General features: G+C 44.6%; 2 protein-coding genes across 2 annotated transcripts in view; both read right to left on the bottom strand.

Moving 5' to 3' along the window:
* The window catches only part of LOC310870115 (FYVE and coiled-coil domain-containing protein 1-like), a gene marked incomplete at its 5' end in the record, with an annotated part of 300865 nt that overhangs the window by 88714 nt on the left and 191574 nt on the right, over positions 1-20577 (bottom strand). The window lies entirely within an intron of this gene.
* LOC310870488 (neurogenic differentiation factor 6-B-like) lies at positions 18642-19868 on the bottom strand (the record flags this gene model as incomplete). Its single annotated transcript, XM_083781721.1, has 1 exon — positions 18642-19868. The coding sequence occupies one exon, from the start codon at positions 19866-19868 to the stop codon at positions 18642-18644; it is 1227 nt and encodes a 408-aa protein (XP_083637847.1).

Here is a 20577-nt window from a genome sequence, read left to right as displayed (position 1 = left end):
AGGCAGGGCAGGTGTTGACGACGATGCAAATGAAACGGATGACAGATGGCGCGCCTCGCGATCGCTCACTGTGCAGATAATGGATGGAGGTAATCAAATTCCTCCGAGGCTTTGGGACTTTCTTCACAACTTTCCCATCAATTGCAGCATCAAACGGTACCCGTCGTCAAACGCAAGCCCCCCACCACTCACCCAGCGTAGGCCGAAGCAAAGAGAGAGATAGACACCAGACAGACAGACAGACAGAGATAGAGTGATATAGGGACAGAAATGGGTGGGGGGAGAGAGAGAGAGAGACAGAGAGAGAGAGAGAGAGAGAGAAGCTTCCTTTTTCGGACAGATTTGAACATGTTGTGTGTCTAATGAGAGAGAATTGCACTACATGAGAAAGAATTGCACTACACCGTTGACGACGTGTGTGTGCGCGCAGACAGAGTTGGTGTATTTTGACTCCATGCCATGGTCCAGGAGATCCATGCCATGGTCCAGGAGATCCATGCCATGGTCCAGGAGATATCAGGAGACATCAGCAAGACTGCACGCCTAACCCCCGTTATACCTTTGATGTTAGCAGACTGCTGGGGCGAGTGTGTGTGTGTGTGTGTCTGTGCGTACGTGCGTGCGTACGTGCTTGCATGTGTACGTACGTGCGTGCGTGCATGTGTACGTACGTGCGTGCGTGCGTGCATGTGCGCACTTTAGTTTGTCAGAAATGATCACACAACTGATTTTGTCTTATCACTGAGAAGTGCCCAAACATTGTATAGAAAAACTGCAAGCATATCAACAACATCAACAGACCATATACTGTACAATGTTACATGACCTTGTTTCATTTTCTTCTACCTGCTGTCATTAAGCATGAAGGACTTCCTCACACGTGTATTCACTTTGGCTATATGCACCAGTGGAATTATAGGAGGGGTTGTGCAAAAGGTTGCATGATGTATTTCATCCATAGCATTCATATTTTTCCAGGCGTAAGTTTTGCTCAGAATACTGCGATGGTGACAGCCCGTCTGGTTTGACCCAGGGGTTCCCGTTTGAAGGTCAGTGTAATGGTCCACAACAATTGTGTTTTATCCGTCTTGCTTCAGCGCTAGCATCAAAACAATTATAGACATCGCAATTAACGAGATTTTAATCCATTCTGGACGGGAACCCCTTTTGGTGTTCTAAGCATTGTTATGCTTTAGCTATTGAAAAATAGCAGCTCTACAAGCTCATAGCGCGGCACCGAGTGCCGCGCTACGAGCTTGTAGATCTGCTATTTTTTGGAAAAATCGTGAAAATGTGGTGCAAATCTATTGAACGTTTTAACTCAAATATTTTCTTCTGGGTCTCTGGAACAACATATTTTCAGATGGGGGTCGGCAGCCAATTACATATATTTTTGGGGGTCCTTGACATGAAAATGACTGAAACGACTGACATAGAAACAGGGTTTTTGAGAAAACTGTCAGGATTTAGAAGACATTTGTAGAATCGTCCTCGGGTCTAAATGGGTTAAACACTGCCAATTACCCCTCTTTAAAAAACTAAAACTATATTATACAGACTTTCATTGAAAAAATTTAAAATACATGCTGTATATATCTGTCTGCTTCCTAACGCACATTATACGTATAGCAGTATATGTGTTCAATTTGCAAAGTCGGCTATCACATCCTCTATTGATCTGACAATACACTCGAAATGCCAATTCCAAAAGCATTTTTCCTGTCACAACACCCACGAATGGCACATCGCTGCAATGATGCGCATTCACACTTCGGGCTATGATTGCAACTTCAAGTGTCACACATATGTCTGGAATAAAAAGTGTAGGAGAAATTAAGTATCACAGAGGCAAAGGGAAGAGAGATGAAAAGAAATTATGGATATCACACGTTTTTGTGTCAGGTGATGGTGTTTTTTCCAAGCGCCTGTTTCTTAATATTGTATCAATGTGATAATTGCTCTCGCATGAAATCTGAGGGCAAATGCACCATATTGGATATGGGGAGGGTGCGAATGCATTTACTCACTTTTGTTGTTTTTTGTTGGTGGGATAATGTTTGCCAGCACAGCAGTTTGCTGACAGGCCCGTGTTTGTTTCTTACAACATTGAAGTCCCCTTAAAAGGCAAAAAGGGAGAAAAAGGGAGAGAAGGCATGATGAGAATGAGAAACATATTGTTAGAGCAATATCCTTACAAGCTTTCATGAAACAACTTCCCTCATGTTGTTCGCCCGCCTTAACAGATTGAGGGCACAAACACAGCCAAGTGATTCTAATCAACTTTTCCGAAGTTGTTTGGATAATCTCTTTCCCAGTTACCGTAGCCGCTGTGAAATTTACCCAATTAACTATATCCAGGCAAAAAAAAAAAAAGGCAAAAAATCACAAAACAACAGCCATGTGAAAATTTCTTAATGAATTCCTTTGTCTTTGCTTGCCGCAGATGAGGCATGGGGATGGCACATGTATACGGCGGGGCGCATTAGTTAGGCGAGCCCATGTGATGGTGCCCGTTCACGGCTGACAGAGTGTTGGTATCCTCGGGCATGGCTGCCAAGCTGCCAGTCTGTGCCGTCACACCTTGCTGCCTTTAAAGATTGCCCTGCAGAGACGGCATCGGGGGGGGGGGGGGGGGGGGGTGGGGAGGATGGGACGGTGGTGGTGGTGGTGGTGGTGGTGGTGGTGGGGCCTCGCGTTTTTTAACAGCGCGCAGTCTGGCAACCCAGGAGAGTTTACGACTACAGGATCGGTGCCAAGAACTGCCCACCAGAGAGAAGGGGGGGGGGACAAAGGGGGAGGGGGATGCAAGGAGATATGGGCATAACACACACATGCACGCACAAACACACGCACACACACACACACACACACACACACACACACACACACACACACACACACACACACACACACACACACACACACACACACACACACACACAAGTCAGACACCTACCAGTCACATTCACGGGAGGGTTGTGTATAGGCTGTGTGGGTGGGTGGGTGCGTGTGTGTGTGTGTGGGTGGGTGTGTTGTGTTCCTACAGTATACTTCCTATATGTGTGGGTGTACTGTGCACGAGTGACTGAGAGCGCATGTGTGTGCGTGTGAATGTTTGGCAGCTGGGGCTGATCCTGCGGTGTGTATAGAGGAGAGGAGAGTACCTGCGTGTCAAATCAATTCATCAAGCTTTCTCTATATGACATGTTATGGGGAAAAATGTGCATATATGTATCCGCACCCCCTTACACACACGCGCGCACACACACACGCATGCGCGCGCACACACACACACACACGCAGACCCGAGCACATATACATGTATGTTCTCTTCTCCCCTAATCCACACAAATGGCGGTGGAAGGCAGAATGTAAATGAGCTGGTTATTACACAGCAAACGTTCATCAAGCTGAGCTGGAAAGACTTCAATGGCCCTGATGAATATGCATGCAAATTTGTTAATTAAGTTAATTATTCTGCTGAAAATTCATTTGTCTTCCCAAGGACATTTCTGCAATGATTTTAACATGTTTCCGCCATTAGTCATGCACGGCGCCATTCAAAAACCCACCTAGGTCCACTTTTGGGGGAAAGTTCTGATCAAAAATGGGGAATAGGGGTGCTTAAAAAGTGGTGACGACGAAGAGGAGGGAGAGAGGGAGGGAGAGAGGGTGCATGCAGGGGCATGCAGAGGACAGCCTGGCGGTTTGTGGCTGCAGGTATACTGGCACAGCTGGCACAAATTGACATTAGCTAAGGAAGGGTATAGGCCGATATGTCAAAATAAGTTGGCCTAATGCACCTGGGCTCTGTGCAAGTGTGCATATACGTACTGTACATGCCATTTTGGAAAGACCGTGGGCCCCTTCCCTATACAGTACTTCCTTCACAGGTGTCACCACTGGTACTAATTATGAAGACTATATGTTCCATTCTGGTCAAATTAACGGAGTCAGGGTGCTGCTATTTGGGCATGTTGGCTCACTGGAAACACTCTGCTATACACCAGTGGGTCTCAAAGTGTCCTTGAGTGGGCCAAATGGGCCTGTAATGTAAACTCTTTCTATGTTTACATTGTCGATCTTTAACAGTTTGACATGCATTAGGCTACGGACCCCCCATTTAATGACATTTCAATCCCTGGGACCCGACTTTATATTGTAAAATCAATGTTAATTTAACCCTGAGAGTGTCCATTTTGTACACTCTCAGAGTTAGACTCATAAGGGTCCATTTGGTTCCAAACTATCATTTAGATGGGGACCCCCTGGAACTCCCTCAAGGACCCCTGGGGGTCCCCGGACCCCATTTTGGGAACCACTGGTGTAGTGTACATGCACGCCCTTCTGGCGGAGTCAGGTTAAGCGGGGACAGCACCAGTGGTGGAAAGTACATTTACTCAAGTACTGTATACTTTTGAGGTACTTTTACCTCAAAACATATAAATACACCTTGTAATAAATTAATTTCATTTTGCATGGGAACACGAGAACATCAACATGCCCCCCAAAATAAATCTGGGCGTGTGATTTTGTTTTCTTTTTTCTAAAATCTTTTTATTGGACATTTCACTGATTGATGTCTCAGGGTCGGGTAGACACAGTAATAGTCATGAATCATCAACACTGGTTGGTACATAAGACTGAAGGTGGTTGCACACCTGCCGCGTTTTTCGGAAAACCGATGGAGAAACGCCGCTAGAAATCTGAGTTCACATCCGATTTGCACCCGGTGTGTGGAGACCTTAAGGCCTGACACACCTTTGCATCTAGCATACACATTGATGCATGCTAGATGTAAACAAAGGGTAAGTGTCAATGCATTTCCAATGGAAGTCACATGGTTTGACACAACATTTCTGTTGTACGGCTTTCGGCTGTGTTTCGACTGCCCCCCCACCCCCTCATACAACACAAATGTTGTGTCAAACCATGTGACTCCCATTGGAAATTAATTGCGAGCTTGCATCAGTAAACAAGTCTCATGCATCAGCTATACATCAATCTGTTGTGAAGGTGTGAGTCAGGCCTAAAACTACAGACAGACAGACAGACAGACAGACAGACAACAACAACATTGCACTGCAACACATTGTGAGCGTGCTGATCTTCCAGTATTCATCAATGCCACTTAAATCATAACAAAGCAAGCTAAAATGTTGATGTATTACGAGTGAGACAGTGCTATTCTTCTTATTTTACCTCCTTTTGCTTTATTGTGTCCTATAAATGTCATGTTATAACGCGTTTCCTTTGCTTGATGTTTTGTGTAAAGCACATTGAATTGTCTTGTTGTAGAAATAAAATGCCGTACAACAACACATCGCCTTGCCTTACTAGAACCACAACAAATAAAGAGACAAATAAACTGTCGGGACGTAGAATCTATCTATCTCTGCGTGTCTGCCTGCCTGCCTGCCTGCCTGCCTGCCTGCCTGCCTGCCTGCCTGTCTGCCTGCCTGCCTGCCTGTCTGCCTGTCTGTCTGTCTTGTCTGTCTTGTCTGTCTTGTCTGTCAGTCATATATGTATACTCCTACCATGGAGGAATCTCAGAAATACAGCAGCTGCTCTGTGGCAGAGCGTAAACGAGGGGAGGTTTTGATCTCCTGTGCCCACCGACTAACACACGCCTCTCCATCTTCACTGAAACAGGGTGTTGCTGCATTGGGGTGTCAGAGCCTAGGATCACACCCCGGTATGCTTCCCACCTGCTCCGAAAAAAAAAACCCCGACACCATACCAACTCTTTGTACCACCACCACCACCGCTAGCACGCAGCCCCACACACACACATACAAGATATTATACGGTATAATAATTAATAATTCTGTATAAATTATGCATACAGTATCACGCACGCGCACACACACACACACACACACACACACACACACACACACACACACACACAGTATAGGGCTACTACTACTGGATACACGTCCACATTCAGACACAATCACATTTACCAACCAGGACAAAGAAAAGGAGTATAAGGTACAGAGGGGTGAAAGTGTGGCAGATGCTCTAGTCACAAACTTAGCATATTTTCACCATGCACCAAAAATAGTTCAACTGTTGGGAGTGCTTTTTTCCACAGTGGCGTAAACAAAGAAAAGGGTCTGAGTGTGGCTTTGTGGCTTTGCTGAGTCTCACCATGTTGTCTGATAGTTTGTCTCACCATGTTGTCTGATAGTTTATGTCTCTCCATGTTGCCATCTTCCGCCGTAGCCTGAAAACCCACCTTTTCAGACTCCATCATGGCCCATAGCACTTACCCTAACCCCTTAGATAGCATTTCTGTTGGCTTAGATAGCATTTGACACAGACTTATAGCATGTTATGTAGACAGCACTATAATTGTATTGTATATAGTCATAGCACGCCATAGTACATATGTATAGCATAGTAGTGAATATGTATAGTTTATTATGTATAGTGTATGTATAGTTTCATCATATAGATATTCCACTGTTACCTTCTTATCTTACGCATGTTTCATGATAAATGCTTTTATGTGATGTATTCCCATGCTTTTGTTCTTGCTTAAATGTAAGTCGCTCTGGATTAAGAGCGTCTGCTAAATGCCTAAATTGTAAATTGTAAATTGCCATGTTGTCTGATAGTTTGTCTCACCATGCTGTCTGATAGTTTATGTCTCTCCATGTTGCCATGTTGTCTGATAGTTTTCAACCCTTTTCATATCAAATCCCATTATTTATTCGGCATCTGATTATTCGGACCACCATCTGATGACATTTGAGAGGGCAAACATTGATCAAAAATAACAATTCTTCTACATTCTGGAACATTACATTAATTGTGAAGACTTTATTATTAACTATTAATAGTAATTTAACTCTTGAGAGCGTAAAAAAACAGATCTACAAGGGTCAATTTGGAGACCGACTCTCCATCATTTAGCTGAGGACCACCTGGAACCCCCTCAAGGACCACTGGTTGAAAACCACTCAATACTCAGGCCCAGAATGACAGCACGCAGCACTGACAAGTTAACAACGCCCCCGTCGCTTTTTAACTACAGCACAATCCCTTCCCCATGTTTATCCAATCTGACCAAATATTGTAATTAATACCTCCATCTCTGTTTCTTTGCTTCGGGCCAAGACAATCTCTCTCTCTCTCGCTCTCTCTCTCTCTTTCATGTCATAATTTATGCTTTGTCGTACGGTAGTACCACGCATCAAAAAAATGCCGATCTACAAGCTCACAACTCCTCGTAGTGTGAGCTTGAAACTCGCCTATATTGGGGGGGAGGGAGGGGGGGTGACAAAGTATGATAGCCCAAATCAGGCTTTAAACCGTTCACTGCCAAGATAGGAAATAGAGAGAAAGTAGTTCCTGCGAGAAGCTGGGCTGTTTGCCAGAGTGGCTGATCCACCAATCTGACACGTTAATGAGATCCTGGCCCACGGTACCAGGGTGGCAGGGCTCCGCTGTGACCTGCAGCGCACACGCACGCACGCACGCACGCACGCACGCACGCAATAGGCACAACTGCGGAAACATGCACACATCCATGCACACGCACATGCACACACACACACGTTAATGCAGGCACATGAATTATCTCTTGTCTCTATCACTTTCTCTAACCCCCCTGTACTCACGCAAGTACACACACACACACACACACACACACACACACACACACACACACCTGAGTTTTTCACCTATAGGCACATCTGTGGAAACATGCACACATCCATATATAACGCACACACACACACACATGCACGCACACGTTAATGCGAGCACATGAATTCTCTCTTGTCTCTATTACTTTAGCTAAGCCACACGCGCACGCACACGCACACGCACACACACACACACACACACACACACACACACACACACACACACACACACACACACACACACACACACACACACACACACACACACACACACACACACACACACACACACACTCTCTCTGATGGGGGGCTCAGCTCCTTAAATCTGTCTAATTAAAACACCAAATCCCTGTGCTTTCCCCCCCCCCCCCCCCCACACACACACACTCCTCACCTCCCCCCCTGCCCCGTGCTCTCGACTCGCACGCCCCCCATTCCGCAGGAGAAATGATTATTAGGAATTTAATGGGGGCCGTTTCCCATCCCACACCATCTGGGGCCTTCATGGGAATGGCTTGGAATTCGGAGGATTCTCGCCGACATGGCCCGGAGCGTCAGTTTCATTATTCTTCTTGTGACTGGTGGTGTTGCCGATTTCATGTTCATTCACTTATTAGTTTTATTATACTCGGTTATTGTTTTATATTTAGTTTAGATATATGTTTGTGTGTGTTTGATTTAGGGCTCTCTCCTATAGTAAAAAAACCCCACATCAATTACTTGGTTGGTTTGGTCTTAGTCGGCCAAGACTTTGTTCGTTGATTACTTTGTTTTGTTGTTTTTTTCCGCCCCATCTATATCCACATCTCTTGTAGAATATACCGATACATAACATCTAGTGTTCTTCATGCTTTGTCTTTGTCTTTTCAATAGCCATGGTTAACCCATTTTGACCTGAGATCAGATTCAAAAAATGTTTCAATTTTCAATAGCTAAAGCATACCATAACGCTAACACCAAAAGGGGTTCCCGTTCAGAATGGGTGTTAAATCAAAGATCAGTCGATTAAATCAGAGTGTAGAGTAGGAGAGTGGCGAGTCCGACACGCTTTGATCTCGCCGTAAAGCGGGTGCCTATGTGCGATAGTTCCAAACATTGCTCCTATTGGAACTATCCCATTGAGATAGAATGAGCACTTCCGCATTCCATTGTTACAATGGGAGTCAATGCTATAGTGTCGCCACTCTCTTACTATTCCACTCTGGATTAAATAAAACAATCAATCATCGTCGACAAAAGACTATTATCCTAATTGATTAATAATTTATCTAGCTGAGGGAAGGCACTTTGTTTGTTTGATTGTTTGTTTGTTTTTCTTCTGATCACTGCAGCTATATACAGTAGGCTATATTGACAGTAACAATTCATCTGTAGATTACACGGTGTAACTAAGCATGGTTCCTTGTGCAACTATAACTGAACTAAACTTTTCTGGTGTGGACTGTGGAGTGACTAATCCTTCACTCCTATATGCTCATTTAACTTGACACTGCGCTGACGAAAAGTATGTGAACAACCCATCTCTGTAGAAGCGTGTAGACTAGTTCCTTTATTTTCCTTAATGACGTTACAGTGAGTCTATGATTGCACATGCATGTATACTCCACCATATATACCCACCTCCACAGTCCACACCATATATCAGCCATTCTTCTCCACTCACCTCCCACGCCAGAGCTGAGCCATATGGTCTCTCTCTCTCTCTCTCTCTCCTCCAGGCCTAACATATACTCCGTCGTACTGCTGTGTTGCGCACCGAAACACCCGATCTACAAGCTCACGCTGAGGTGTTGTGCGCTCGTAGGTCGTCTATTTTCGGCACACGACTAGTCTGTTGTACGATGAGCTATGTATATCAGGCTTAATGAGCTGCATGAAATGTGTGTGTGTTGGGGGTAGGGGGGGGGGGGGGGGGGGGGCATGTACACGTTTGACCCTGCGCTAAACTGCCGCACAGCGCCCCGCGGTCGCCCAGCAACCCCCATGGCTGTGAAATACATCTCCTCCTCCAAGGAGACCCCCTAGACTAGAGGGATTTAACCGCACGCAGGCACGCACGCACGCACGCACACAACACACACACACACAGTTCTTTAATATGTCAACCACCACCCTGCCTTGCAGACAGGTCGGAATGAGACTATAGTCTCGCGTTGCCAGACTGTTGCCTCTCGCAATCTAAAAACGCTTCCGTCATACAGTCTGGAGCAAGCGATGAAGCCAGGCCCGGTGCCCGGTGCCCGGTGCCCGGTGCCTGGTGCCACGCCACTTACAGTAGCACAGAACACACCACTGTGCCCATATGGCTGCCCCCTCTCCTTATGCAAATGACCCCTACACCGTTGTCTGGGTAAGCCGGAAGTATAAAGCCTCCTCCCCACTTTCCTTTCATCTTTACAGTCGGGCAAATTTATCCTAATTCAAATCAAAATCATCTGGGTGGTCATCTTTTAGATGGGTCCCGGGACCCATCTAAAAGGTCCTGGGGCCCATCTAAAAGGCCACCCCTGGGTCCTGAGACCCATCTAAAGGACCACCCCTGGGTCCCGGGACCCATCTAAAAGACCACCCCTGGGTCCTGGGACCCATCTAAAAGACCACCTTTAATGTTGGAATTCCAGTTGCATTCCATTCATTTGGCTAGTGTTTTTCTTATTCAGACTATCTTAGAAATGCAGAAATGGCTAAAGTTACAATGAGTTAGCACGCAGTGCAGCACGCACACGCGCACACACTCACACACACACACACACACACACACACACACACACACACACACACACACACACACACACACACACAGTATACTTGTGTTGGAAATGAAAAGGCCTGTATGCAAATCACAGCATCTAGACGGGTCAGAGCTCACATTTTAACCATGACACCAGAAGGTCCAATAAGCCTCAGTTAGCCTACACACAAACACCACACTAATACAAAATAAACATGGATAATATCCAACAACAGTATAGCCAAACAGCAGCAGCAACAGCACAGCAGCAATAAACAATAATGTATGTCTTCTTACCTATTTGGGAGAGTGATGCAGGCGTGGCTACTTTTTTTAAACTCATGTGGCTGCTGGCTTAGTCTGCCACCATGTTGAATCCTCAAAAGTAAACAGATGTGCAACCAACAAACAGGTTTGCGGATCACACACCCTGTTACAAAGGTTCCTACTACCTAAGCAACAGTACGTGGACCAAAACAAACAAACACCCTTTGCAACATCTATTTTATTCCCCAAAGTTAAATACATTATTGTTTTAAGATGTATATATGCAAATATATGCAATACTAGGGGGTTTTATGTTGTTATGTATTAGGAATCTTACTTGTCCCAGCCAGGTATAAGGCCTAACAGTAACACATACTTAAAGGACCATACAGTCAAAGGGCCGGATCTACCATATGGGCACTTTGAGCACTTTGTGTCCAGAGGGGCTCTTGGGCATCAGGGGGCCCTATATCCGAATGAAATAAATGGTCTCAAAATAAAAGTTGTCAAAACGAGTGTTTTGTTGTTGAATGCAGAATGGAAAGTGCAATTGTGTGTAAAGCAGCAACAGGGCGGTGGCTCAGGGGTAGAGTGCCTGGATGGTAACCGTAAGGTTGCCAGTTCGAACCCGGGCTCCCCCAGAGTTACTGTCGAAGTGTCCTTGAGCAAGACACTGAACCCCTAATTGCTCCCGATGTGCTAGTTGGTGCCTTGCATGGTTTCCGCTGCCATCGGTGTATGAATGTGTGTGTGAATGGGTGAATGTAATGCACAATCTCTGTAAAGCGCCTTGGATAAAGGCGCTATATAAATGCACCATTTTTACCATTTACCAATGTGCTAGATTGGCTGTTGTTCAAAGTGGGTGGGCCCTCTGGGCCCTGTAAGGTCAGGTGATTGGCTGTTGTTCAAGGTGGGTGGGCCCTCTGGGCCCTGTAAGGTCAGGTGATTGGCTGTTGTTCAAAGTGGGTGGGCCCTCTGGGCCCTGTAAGGTCAGGTGATTGGCTGTTGTTCAAAGTGGGTGGGCCCTCTGGGCCCTGTGAGGTCAGGTGATTGGCTGTTGTTCAAGGTGGGTGGGCCCACTGCAGGGCCCTGTGAGGTCAGGTGATTGGCTGTTGTTCAAAGTGGGTGGGCCCTCTGGGCCCTGTGAGGTCAGGTGATTGGCTGTTGTTCAAGGTGGGTGGGCCCACTGCAGGGCCCTGTGAGGTCAGGTGATTGGCTGTTAAAAAACTAAAGTTGTTTAAACACTTTCAGTAAACCGTCATGTATCGTGATGGTTTAGGACTTTTGGGGTTATATTCTATTAACATGAATAACTACAAAGCCCCAGGGGCCCCCCACCAGCTCAGGGGCCCCTGCGCCTGGACCCGCTAGGGCCGTTGAGTAATCCTCCCCTGGATTACATTATATAAATCACTCCATCTTGACAAAAGTGATTACTTAGAAAAACATATTTCTCCCTTAGTTTCCTATTAATAATTTATAAAGTATAAAGTGTCTTTTTAAAAATGCATTGCTCATGTTTTTGTGTGTTTGCCCCGACAGTGAGCAACTGTAGAGGCCTGATGAATACAACACAACACAGAACCTTTGTTGTCTTTGTTTACGCACAATTAAATCAATCCCAATGTCCAAGCAGTACATTTTACTCAAATTGTTAAAAACAACCCCAAAGATATAGTTTTTTGTATATTCTCACTGAGGTAAAAAAATTAACTAGACTGGATCCGAGTTAGACCGCTATTTTCTGTCTACACACTCTATTTGCCAAAAGTAGACATTGTTTTATTAATGTTGCCCCCACTATGTGAATGCAAGGGATCAAGTGATTAAGAAGCATTTATATTGTCCTCAGTGGCTTTTAAATGATCTCACATCCTTGTCAGGTAAAGATGGTGATGAGTGCACAACAAAATCCTAATAGCCTTGAGAAAATACAAAAATGACCCTTAAATGCATGTCTACTCTCAGATATAAAACAAACTAAATCTAAGATGTTGGTGAGTGCCCTTCTTCCAATTTTTTCTTCTTCCCCATTTGAATTGTTTTCAACCATCTCCATATATATATATATATATAGTCTCCCATGAGCAACAATACCTTTCTCACATATTGGGAATGCTCCAGTTATAATGTTAAAATAGCATAATATGTAGCAATGTAGCATAATATAAGACTATAGTAAGCATGCAGGCAGGCAGGCAGCAGGCAGTGTGTTTCAAAGAGTTACTTATCAAGCTTTTTAATTTCTAGGAACCCCAGTTTGATATGCATTTAGGCCACAGAACCCCACTTGATATATGATTATTCTTTTCCGAACAATGGGCCATTCTATGGTCTATATTTGGTCTATTTGGTCTATTTGGTCTATTTGGTCTATTTGGTCCTTAATTATCAGTAATTGACCTGCGGATCCGTTGGTAGCATGTAGTGGTACCGAGATGTATCGTAAAGATGACCCACGAGGGTCAGGTGCACAACCTCACATCATTTTCAGCAACATGAGAACGATTTGAATGTTTGAATCGTGTGCACGCATACTCGTGTGTGTGTGTGTGTGTGTGTGTGTGTGTGTGTGTGTGTGGTAGCATTTGTAGTCTTTATCTTGTCTTGTGCCAAGAATAAGTCTAGACCTCTCGATCCGGTTCACTTCTAAGTGTCCCATATAGCAGTATAGTACTCAAACATTTTCATGTCATGGACCCCGAAATTGATCCGTATATTTGTCTGCAGATCCCTATCTGAAAAGATTTTGTGTCAGGGTTCCCCATAAGAATCGTCTATCTTCAAACAGCCGGAATATAAAATTTGTGTTTAAGGTATTTAAACTGCTCCACAATTAGCTGCGGACCCCCTCTTTCAAGGACCTGTGGGGGTCCCCAGACACCACTTTGAGAACCCCTGCCAGGTCTGTGTGTCATATAGGCCTATCCATCCACCCATCCTCCAGAGCTTAAAGCTGCCATCTGTATAACTTTGATAGGATTTTAACCCGTGTCTCCCATGACCGGACACACCAGACATCACATTTCTATCATGCTATATCAAGATGGAATCCCTGGACATAATAAACTTATGACAGAAACATGTTCCAAAACATGTTTCCTATACCCAACACATTTCTCAATGGAAGAATATAGGCAGACCACAGACCACAACACCAGCCACATGGTTATACTTTACAACAGTGGTTCCCAAAGTGGGGTCCGGGGGGGACCCCCAAGGGTCCTTGAGGGAGTTCCGCAGGGGGTACCAAGCTAAATGATAGTTTGGAACCAAATGGAACCTTATGGGTCTGTAACTCCGAGAGTGTACAAATGGAACCAAATGGGCCCTTATGCGGGTCCATTTGGTCCATTTGTACACTCTCAGAGTTATAAATTAACATTGATTTTACAATATAAATTGGGGGTCCCAGCGATAGAAATTACATTAAATGGGCATCTGTAATATGCATGTCAAACTGGGGGTCCTTGAAATTAAACGAGTTGAGAATCACTGCTAGAGCCGTCAAAGTCTTCTCTCATGGGGGTCCCTATGGCATATCTCTTCAAATGGACCAAATGGTCCATTTGGTTACCAACTCTCCATCATTTAGCTGCATGGGGACCACCTGGAACCCCCTCAAGGACCACTATACCCCTGCTCTATACAATACAGATTGTGTATGAAAATGACCTTTTAAAAGTTATTTGCATGCTTAATTGTATTATACAGTTGAAGTATAAGGCTGCCTATTAGCCTATACAGATCATAATGAAGCTTCAAAATATACATGTTGTGCATCACTGAAGTTGTAGCAAGTTTTTAGTATTAAAAAAATAAAGCCGGTTATAAAGTCACTGTATATATACAGTATAGGCCTATACCCCATTTCCCCCTCAACTCTATAGGCCAATCTTCATCTTTCTGATTAATTGAAAATGGAGGACGCAACAAGTCTTACTGCTTTTGGTTTCATCAGTTTTCGTATTGACCTGTACTTTGAACTGTACCCACTCTACTAACTGTGTGAATACACATTTCAATAAATCAGGCTATAGTATAGCCTACTGTAGTAAGGGCCACGGGGCAGCCTGGTGACGTCACTGACGAGCAACGTATAGAAGTGAACGGAATGAAAAAAGGTACATATACACGGATTGTGTCATATCCGTGTATGTGCACGCATTGCGCCAATTCGTGGTATTTCGCCGTCTTTGGGTGAGACCGGGTTGAGTAACATCATGGGACCAGCCGTTTACCCATCAGTGGCGCCTATAAAACAGTGGTTCCCAAAGTGGGGTCCGCGGACCCCTAGGGGTCCTTGAGGGAGTTCCAGGGGTCCCCTGCAGCTAAGTGATAGTTTGGAACCAAATGGACCCTTATGGGGTCTGTAACTCTGAGAGTGTATAGCGGGTCCATTTGGTTCCATTTGTATACACTCTCAGAGTTAAATTAAAATTGATGACATGAAAAAGTTTGGGAACCACCTATAAATTAACGTGACCCATGCAGAAGAGATATTGCTTGCTATAGTGCCTGCATACATGGTCTATAAGGGCAGTCAATTCAAATGTGATTTGAACTCTCTGCGATTTAAGCAGAAAGCGACATGTTTTTTTTTCTCCAAATGAGTGGAAGTGGAAGTTCTAAAGTGATTTTCAGCCGCACTTTTCAAAAAGGATCGACAGCCTGCATGCTGTCTCTTTCTGGCTGACATCCAACTATCCCAACCCCCGCTGGCTGCACGCCCCTCAGCCCGGCGTCTCATGCATGTTTGTCTGTCTGTCTGTCTGTCTGTCTGTCTGTCAGCCACCTGATCAAATTCAATTGAAAAATACCGCATCGGAACCGATTCAAATCAAGTCATATAACTATATAGACATGTTATTGAACGCGAAAGCTCTTGTTTTAATCTATTTAACCCATTTAGACCTGAGGGCGGTTCTATAAATGCCTTCTAAATCCTGACAGTTTTTTTTGAGAAACCCAATGTTAATTCATCAGTCAGTCGTTCTCAAACATTTTCATGTCAAGGACTCCCAGAATTACATGTAAATAGAATTACATGAAAATATGTTGTTCCAGGCACCCCCCAGAAGCAAAGATTTTAGGTAAAAATGTTCGCTCTGAAAAAATATATTATTCAAAGATATCGACCACATTTTCACGATTTCTCCAAAAATACAGACCTACAAGCTCGTAGGGCACTCGGTGCCGCGCTATGAGCTTGTAGATCTGCTATTTTACAACAGCTACAGCTAACATAAAGCATAACATAATGCTTGAAACACCAAAATCACTGTAATTTAAATACATATATTTCTTTTTTTGTGTCTTTTATCTTGATCGAATCGACGCAACAGGTTATTTTATAGGCTATCTTATATTGTTACAATAATTGTCAGAATTAACCAATTATCAGACTTGAGCCATGAATTAATTGTATGTTTTTGATTAGATAGGCCTATTTGAATTTAATTTATGTGTTAATATATAAACCATCTTTCTTTACACTTTACACTCACCAATTGATATAGTTTCATTTTTTATCTCGTCTGGGCTGCATCTTACTGAATGACACCTTCAGAGATCTTTATTTTATTTTTTAACAAAGATATTTCGACCTTTATTTGAATTTATAGGCTGCTTTATTTTGACAGCATTTACACTTTCTCCACAGTTGTTGCCTATAAGCTCTCATCTTCAAAGACATAATGAGAATGAATTGTTAGAACACTTCACTTTGGAGTTTTAACCCATTCTGACCTGAGATCAGATTCTAAAAACGTCTTCTACATCCTGACAGTTTTCTGAAAAAGCCATGTTTCCATGTCAGTCGTTCTTCGATTTTTCAAAAATAGCAGACAAGCTCGTATCGCGCCACTCGGTGGCGCGATATGAGCTTGTAGATCTGCTATTTTTAAATAGCTAAAGCATAACATGATGCTGACACCAAAATGGGTGCCCGGTGTTTGACTTGCAACAGTGATTTCGTATACATGCAGTCATCAATCAATGAGATAAATTATTAACTTTTTTTAAATTTCGGTAATGTCACATCATGTCATGTTATACGAAATCAACTGAATTAATACAATCAAAATGTTGTGCAGGGGCAAAATTTAATAAATAAGTATAGTATATAGGCATCAATTCCTATATAAGCCCTATTTAATTTTTAAATAGCAAAGAAATAGCCGATCTACAAGCTCAGCACGAGTGTTGCAGCATGCAATGCCATGGCTGGCGGTGAGCTTGTATAGATATTTGCGAACATTTCTAAATGTGAACATTTTGGGTGGCAATTGGCTCACGCCCCATGCACGGGGAGACTGATCAGGGCCACACACACATACATTGGTCTGTCTGACTCGGCAGATTTTATGGTGATTTGAATTTAGTTATTTTTCATGTCAGGTACAAATTGAATACATGGACCTGAATGGAAACAAAGTGTTGGACAGTGCACCTATAGGCCTAGATCTGTACTGATAACATTTCTGCCAATGTTCATTAAATCAATCAAAGCACTAAAGTTCCAGTGATCGTCCCAAAAAGCCTTCCATTCCGTTGCATAATTATAATCGATGTTCGCCATCTCCAAAGATTTAAGGCAAATTGTACGAACTATAATGATTCAGAATTTCTGACAAAAGTCATCCGTTCTCCGACGCACACGCATCTCTCTCTCTCTCTTTCTCTCTGTGCACACAAACACGTGCGCGCGCGCACACACACACACACACACACACACACACACACACACACACACACACACACACACACACACACACACACACACACACACACACACACACACACACACACACACACACACACACACACACACACACACACACACACACACGTGCCGAATGGAAGTATTTATACAACAGATTCTTCAAGATAAACAAAAGTTTAAATGCGTATTTGTACATAATAAAAGGTACAACATTGTTGAATTTATACACCATCCATCGGGGGTCTTTTACATCATATCCTATCCAACATACTGTACTGTCTGTATGGTGAATATAAGATTAAATAAATACGTCAATAATTTACATTCACCACCATGGCACCATCATCACACTATACAAACGCATTGTCGTGTTTATGCCGTTTTCTACAACAGTACACAGCTTCATGTAAACCGTATAACATGCTTCCAAAATGGCTATAGAGAGAGACATATTTTTCTCTCATATATATTTTTTAAACATTGTTTTATAGGCCTATGGTTGCCGTTTTAATTGGGTGTATAGCCTATATATGCAGGGTCGGTCAGGCTATAATAAACGCCTTTTTAAGGGAAAAGGCAAATATAACGTTTTGAACCAGAGATTGCATCGGGGCTGCTTTGCATAGCTCAATTTACCTTTATTGCTAACAGATTGAATGTCTTGTAGCTTCAAATTCAATCACGTCCTATCAAATAAAACTCAATGACATTCCCTGATGAAGTTTCTCTCTCTCTCTCTCTCTCTCTCTCTCTCTCTCTATACTTAATTCTTCCCTATATTTGATGAATTCATTTTAATTAGCTTGAATTGAAAATGTGAATCCCTAAATTCATACAGGCCAAATTAAAATGATTATAATATATATATATATAAACAAGTATAGATTGCCAGCTCATCTCACCCACATGTCCAACAATGCTGCAGAGGGTTAAATAAATAAATAAATAAATAAATAAATAAATAAATAAATAAATAAATAAATAAATAAATAAATAAATAAATAAATAAATAAATAAATAAATAAATAAATAAACAAACAAACAAACAAAACAATGGAGGAAAAACAATAAATAATTCATAAATTAAGTGCTCAAAACTTGCATCACAAACGAAATACATTCTGTAATAAGTATACACAGGATTTGCAGGATCATCGCATGTCCAATTCGTTTATTCCCTTCCATGACATCTGCGTGGGATTTGGATGATCCCTCCTTTTAGTTTTCATGTGTTTTAACTTGAACGTGGTCCAACAATGCGTTAATTGTGGAAAGAAGAGCCATTCATGTCTCCATGCTGTGCTTGGTAGGACGGGTGTGTGCGGAGGTGGTGCAGGTCGTAGGGCGTAAAGCGACCCTCCCCGGGGGAGGACAGTCCCCGGTGGTGGTACATGGAATTCTGCCCGAGCACGGTGGGCCGCGTCCCCGGCACGCCGCAGTAGCGCATGCCGTGATAGTGGCCCCCGTGGCCGGCCTTAATGTTGTAGTCGGACGGCTCGTCTGCGCTGTGCGCCTTGAGGGAGAAGATGCCGTTGAAGTTCATGGGCGGGCTGAGCTCGTGGCCCTCGAAGTGTGCAGGACTCCCTCTCCCCGCGGCGTCGGGGGACGCGGAGGTGTCGTAGGAGGAATAGGGCTCGTAGGCCGAGCCGCCGTACGAGCCGTAGTGTCGGTGGAAGGGCTTGGCGTCCAGGGCGCCGTGGCCGGGTCCGCCGGCCGGCGTGCCGGCGTCGGAGCCCGGCGGGTACACGGAGGAGTACATGGCGTCGTAGGGCGACCGGCCCGCGGCCGTGGCGAACATGACCTCGCCGTTGTGGTCCGTGAGGAAGTTCCTGGCGTTCAGCTGCAGGCAGCCGGCCACCAGGTTGGTGGTGGGCTGGGATAATCCTTTGCACAGGGTCTGCACGAAGGCGAGCAGGTCGGGCCTCTTGCCCGCCGACAGCGTCTCCGACAGCGCCCAGATGTAGTTCTTGGCCAGCCGCAGGGTCTCGATCTTGGACAGCTTCTGGGTCTTGGAGTAGCAGGGCACCACCTTGCGCAGGCTCTCCAGCGCCGCGTTCAGGCCGTGCATGCGGCTGCGCTCCCGCGCGTTGGCCTCGTGCCGGCGCACCTTGACCCGCTCGTTCCTCTCTTTGCCGGGCTTCTTTTTCCGCGCTCCTCCTCGCTTCTTCGCCACGGGGAGGCCGTTCTCGTCGTTTTCCTCCTCGTCCTCCTCCCTGATGATCTCGTCGTCCTCTAGCTCGTCCCGGTCGGAGATGATGTCCTCGTCCCCTTCTCCTTCTCCTCCTCCTCCTCCTCTCAGCATGATGCCCGGGTTGGAGGACATGTCCTCCAGGTTGTGCCTGCCGGCGCCTCGACCCCCTGCACCGTGGTGATGCTGCTCTTGGTGGTCCTGCAGACTCTCGGGTAAGCTGTCGCTGCGGGGGTAGTTGGCACCGAACCGGGGCTCGCACGTCATCATGTCTGGCTCCTCGAATGGCAAAGTCAACATTTTCCTTTGGACAGCAAAACAAAAGACATAAACAACAATGAGGAGGGCATGGGGACGGTTCTTTAAGGTTGTTGTCACTTAATTACCTCAGTCTGGAATGGAATGGGTCCTCCCAAGAGGAAAGGAAACATTGAGATGCACTAATTGGCAAGCAAGGCCAGTGTCACACACTGATACCTTCTCAAAGACGTTTTGTCTCCGTTCATTGTCTCTATTTATAGGTGGCGAAAGAACAGTGGACTGATATTCTTTATTTTTTTTAAACAATATCATATATTGAATCGAATTGTCTAATATGCTATACCAATTAGGCTAATTAATTAATCAATTGACATAAAGCAGACACATACCTCTGACTGCACACATCAGCGTGCAGCGCGCATGTTCCCAGATTATCTCCTTGAAAATCAGCAGCACACTTGCAAACAAAATAAGCGCCAGCCCAACGCGACTATAGCCTAGGCTACTGTCGGCAGAAAGAAGTCTATTTCTCCTCTATTTCTGTCTACACATACCCCCTCCCTCTCTCTCTCTCTCTGTGTGTCTCTCTCTCTCTCTCTCGCTCTCGCTCTCTCTCTGTCTCTCTCTCTCTCTCTCTCCTCTGTCTTTGAGAAATGACACTCATGCCAACTGCCAGAGCGGGTAGGTACCCATGCCATCTGCCGCTGACGTCTTGTGGCAGCGCTGATCACGTGTTCGCCCGTCCCAA

Source organism: Protomyctophum parallelum, assembly GCF_964188405.1.
Source record: "Protomyctophum parallelum genome assembly, chromosome: 14".
Classification (NCBI taxonomy): Eukaryota; Metazoa; Chordata; class Actinopteri; order Myctophiformes; family Myctophidae; genus Protomyctophum; species Protomyctophum parallelum.
The sequence above is the reverse complement of the archived record's forward strand: the minus strand, read 5'-3'. Positions and strand labels throughout refer to the sequence as shown.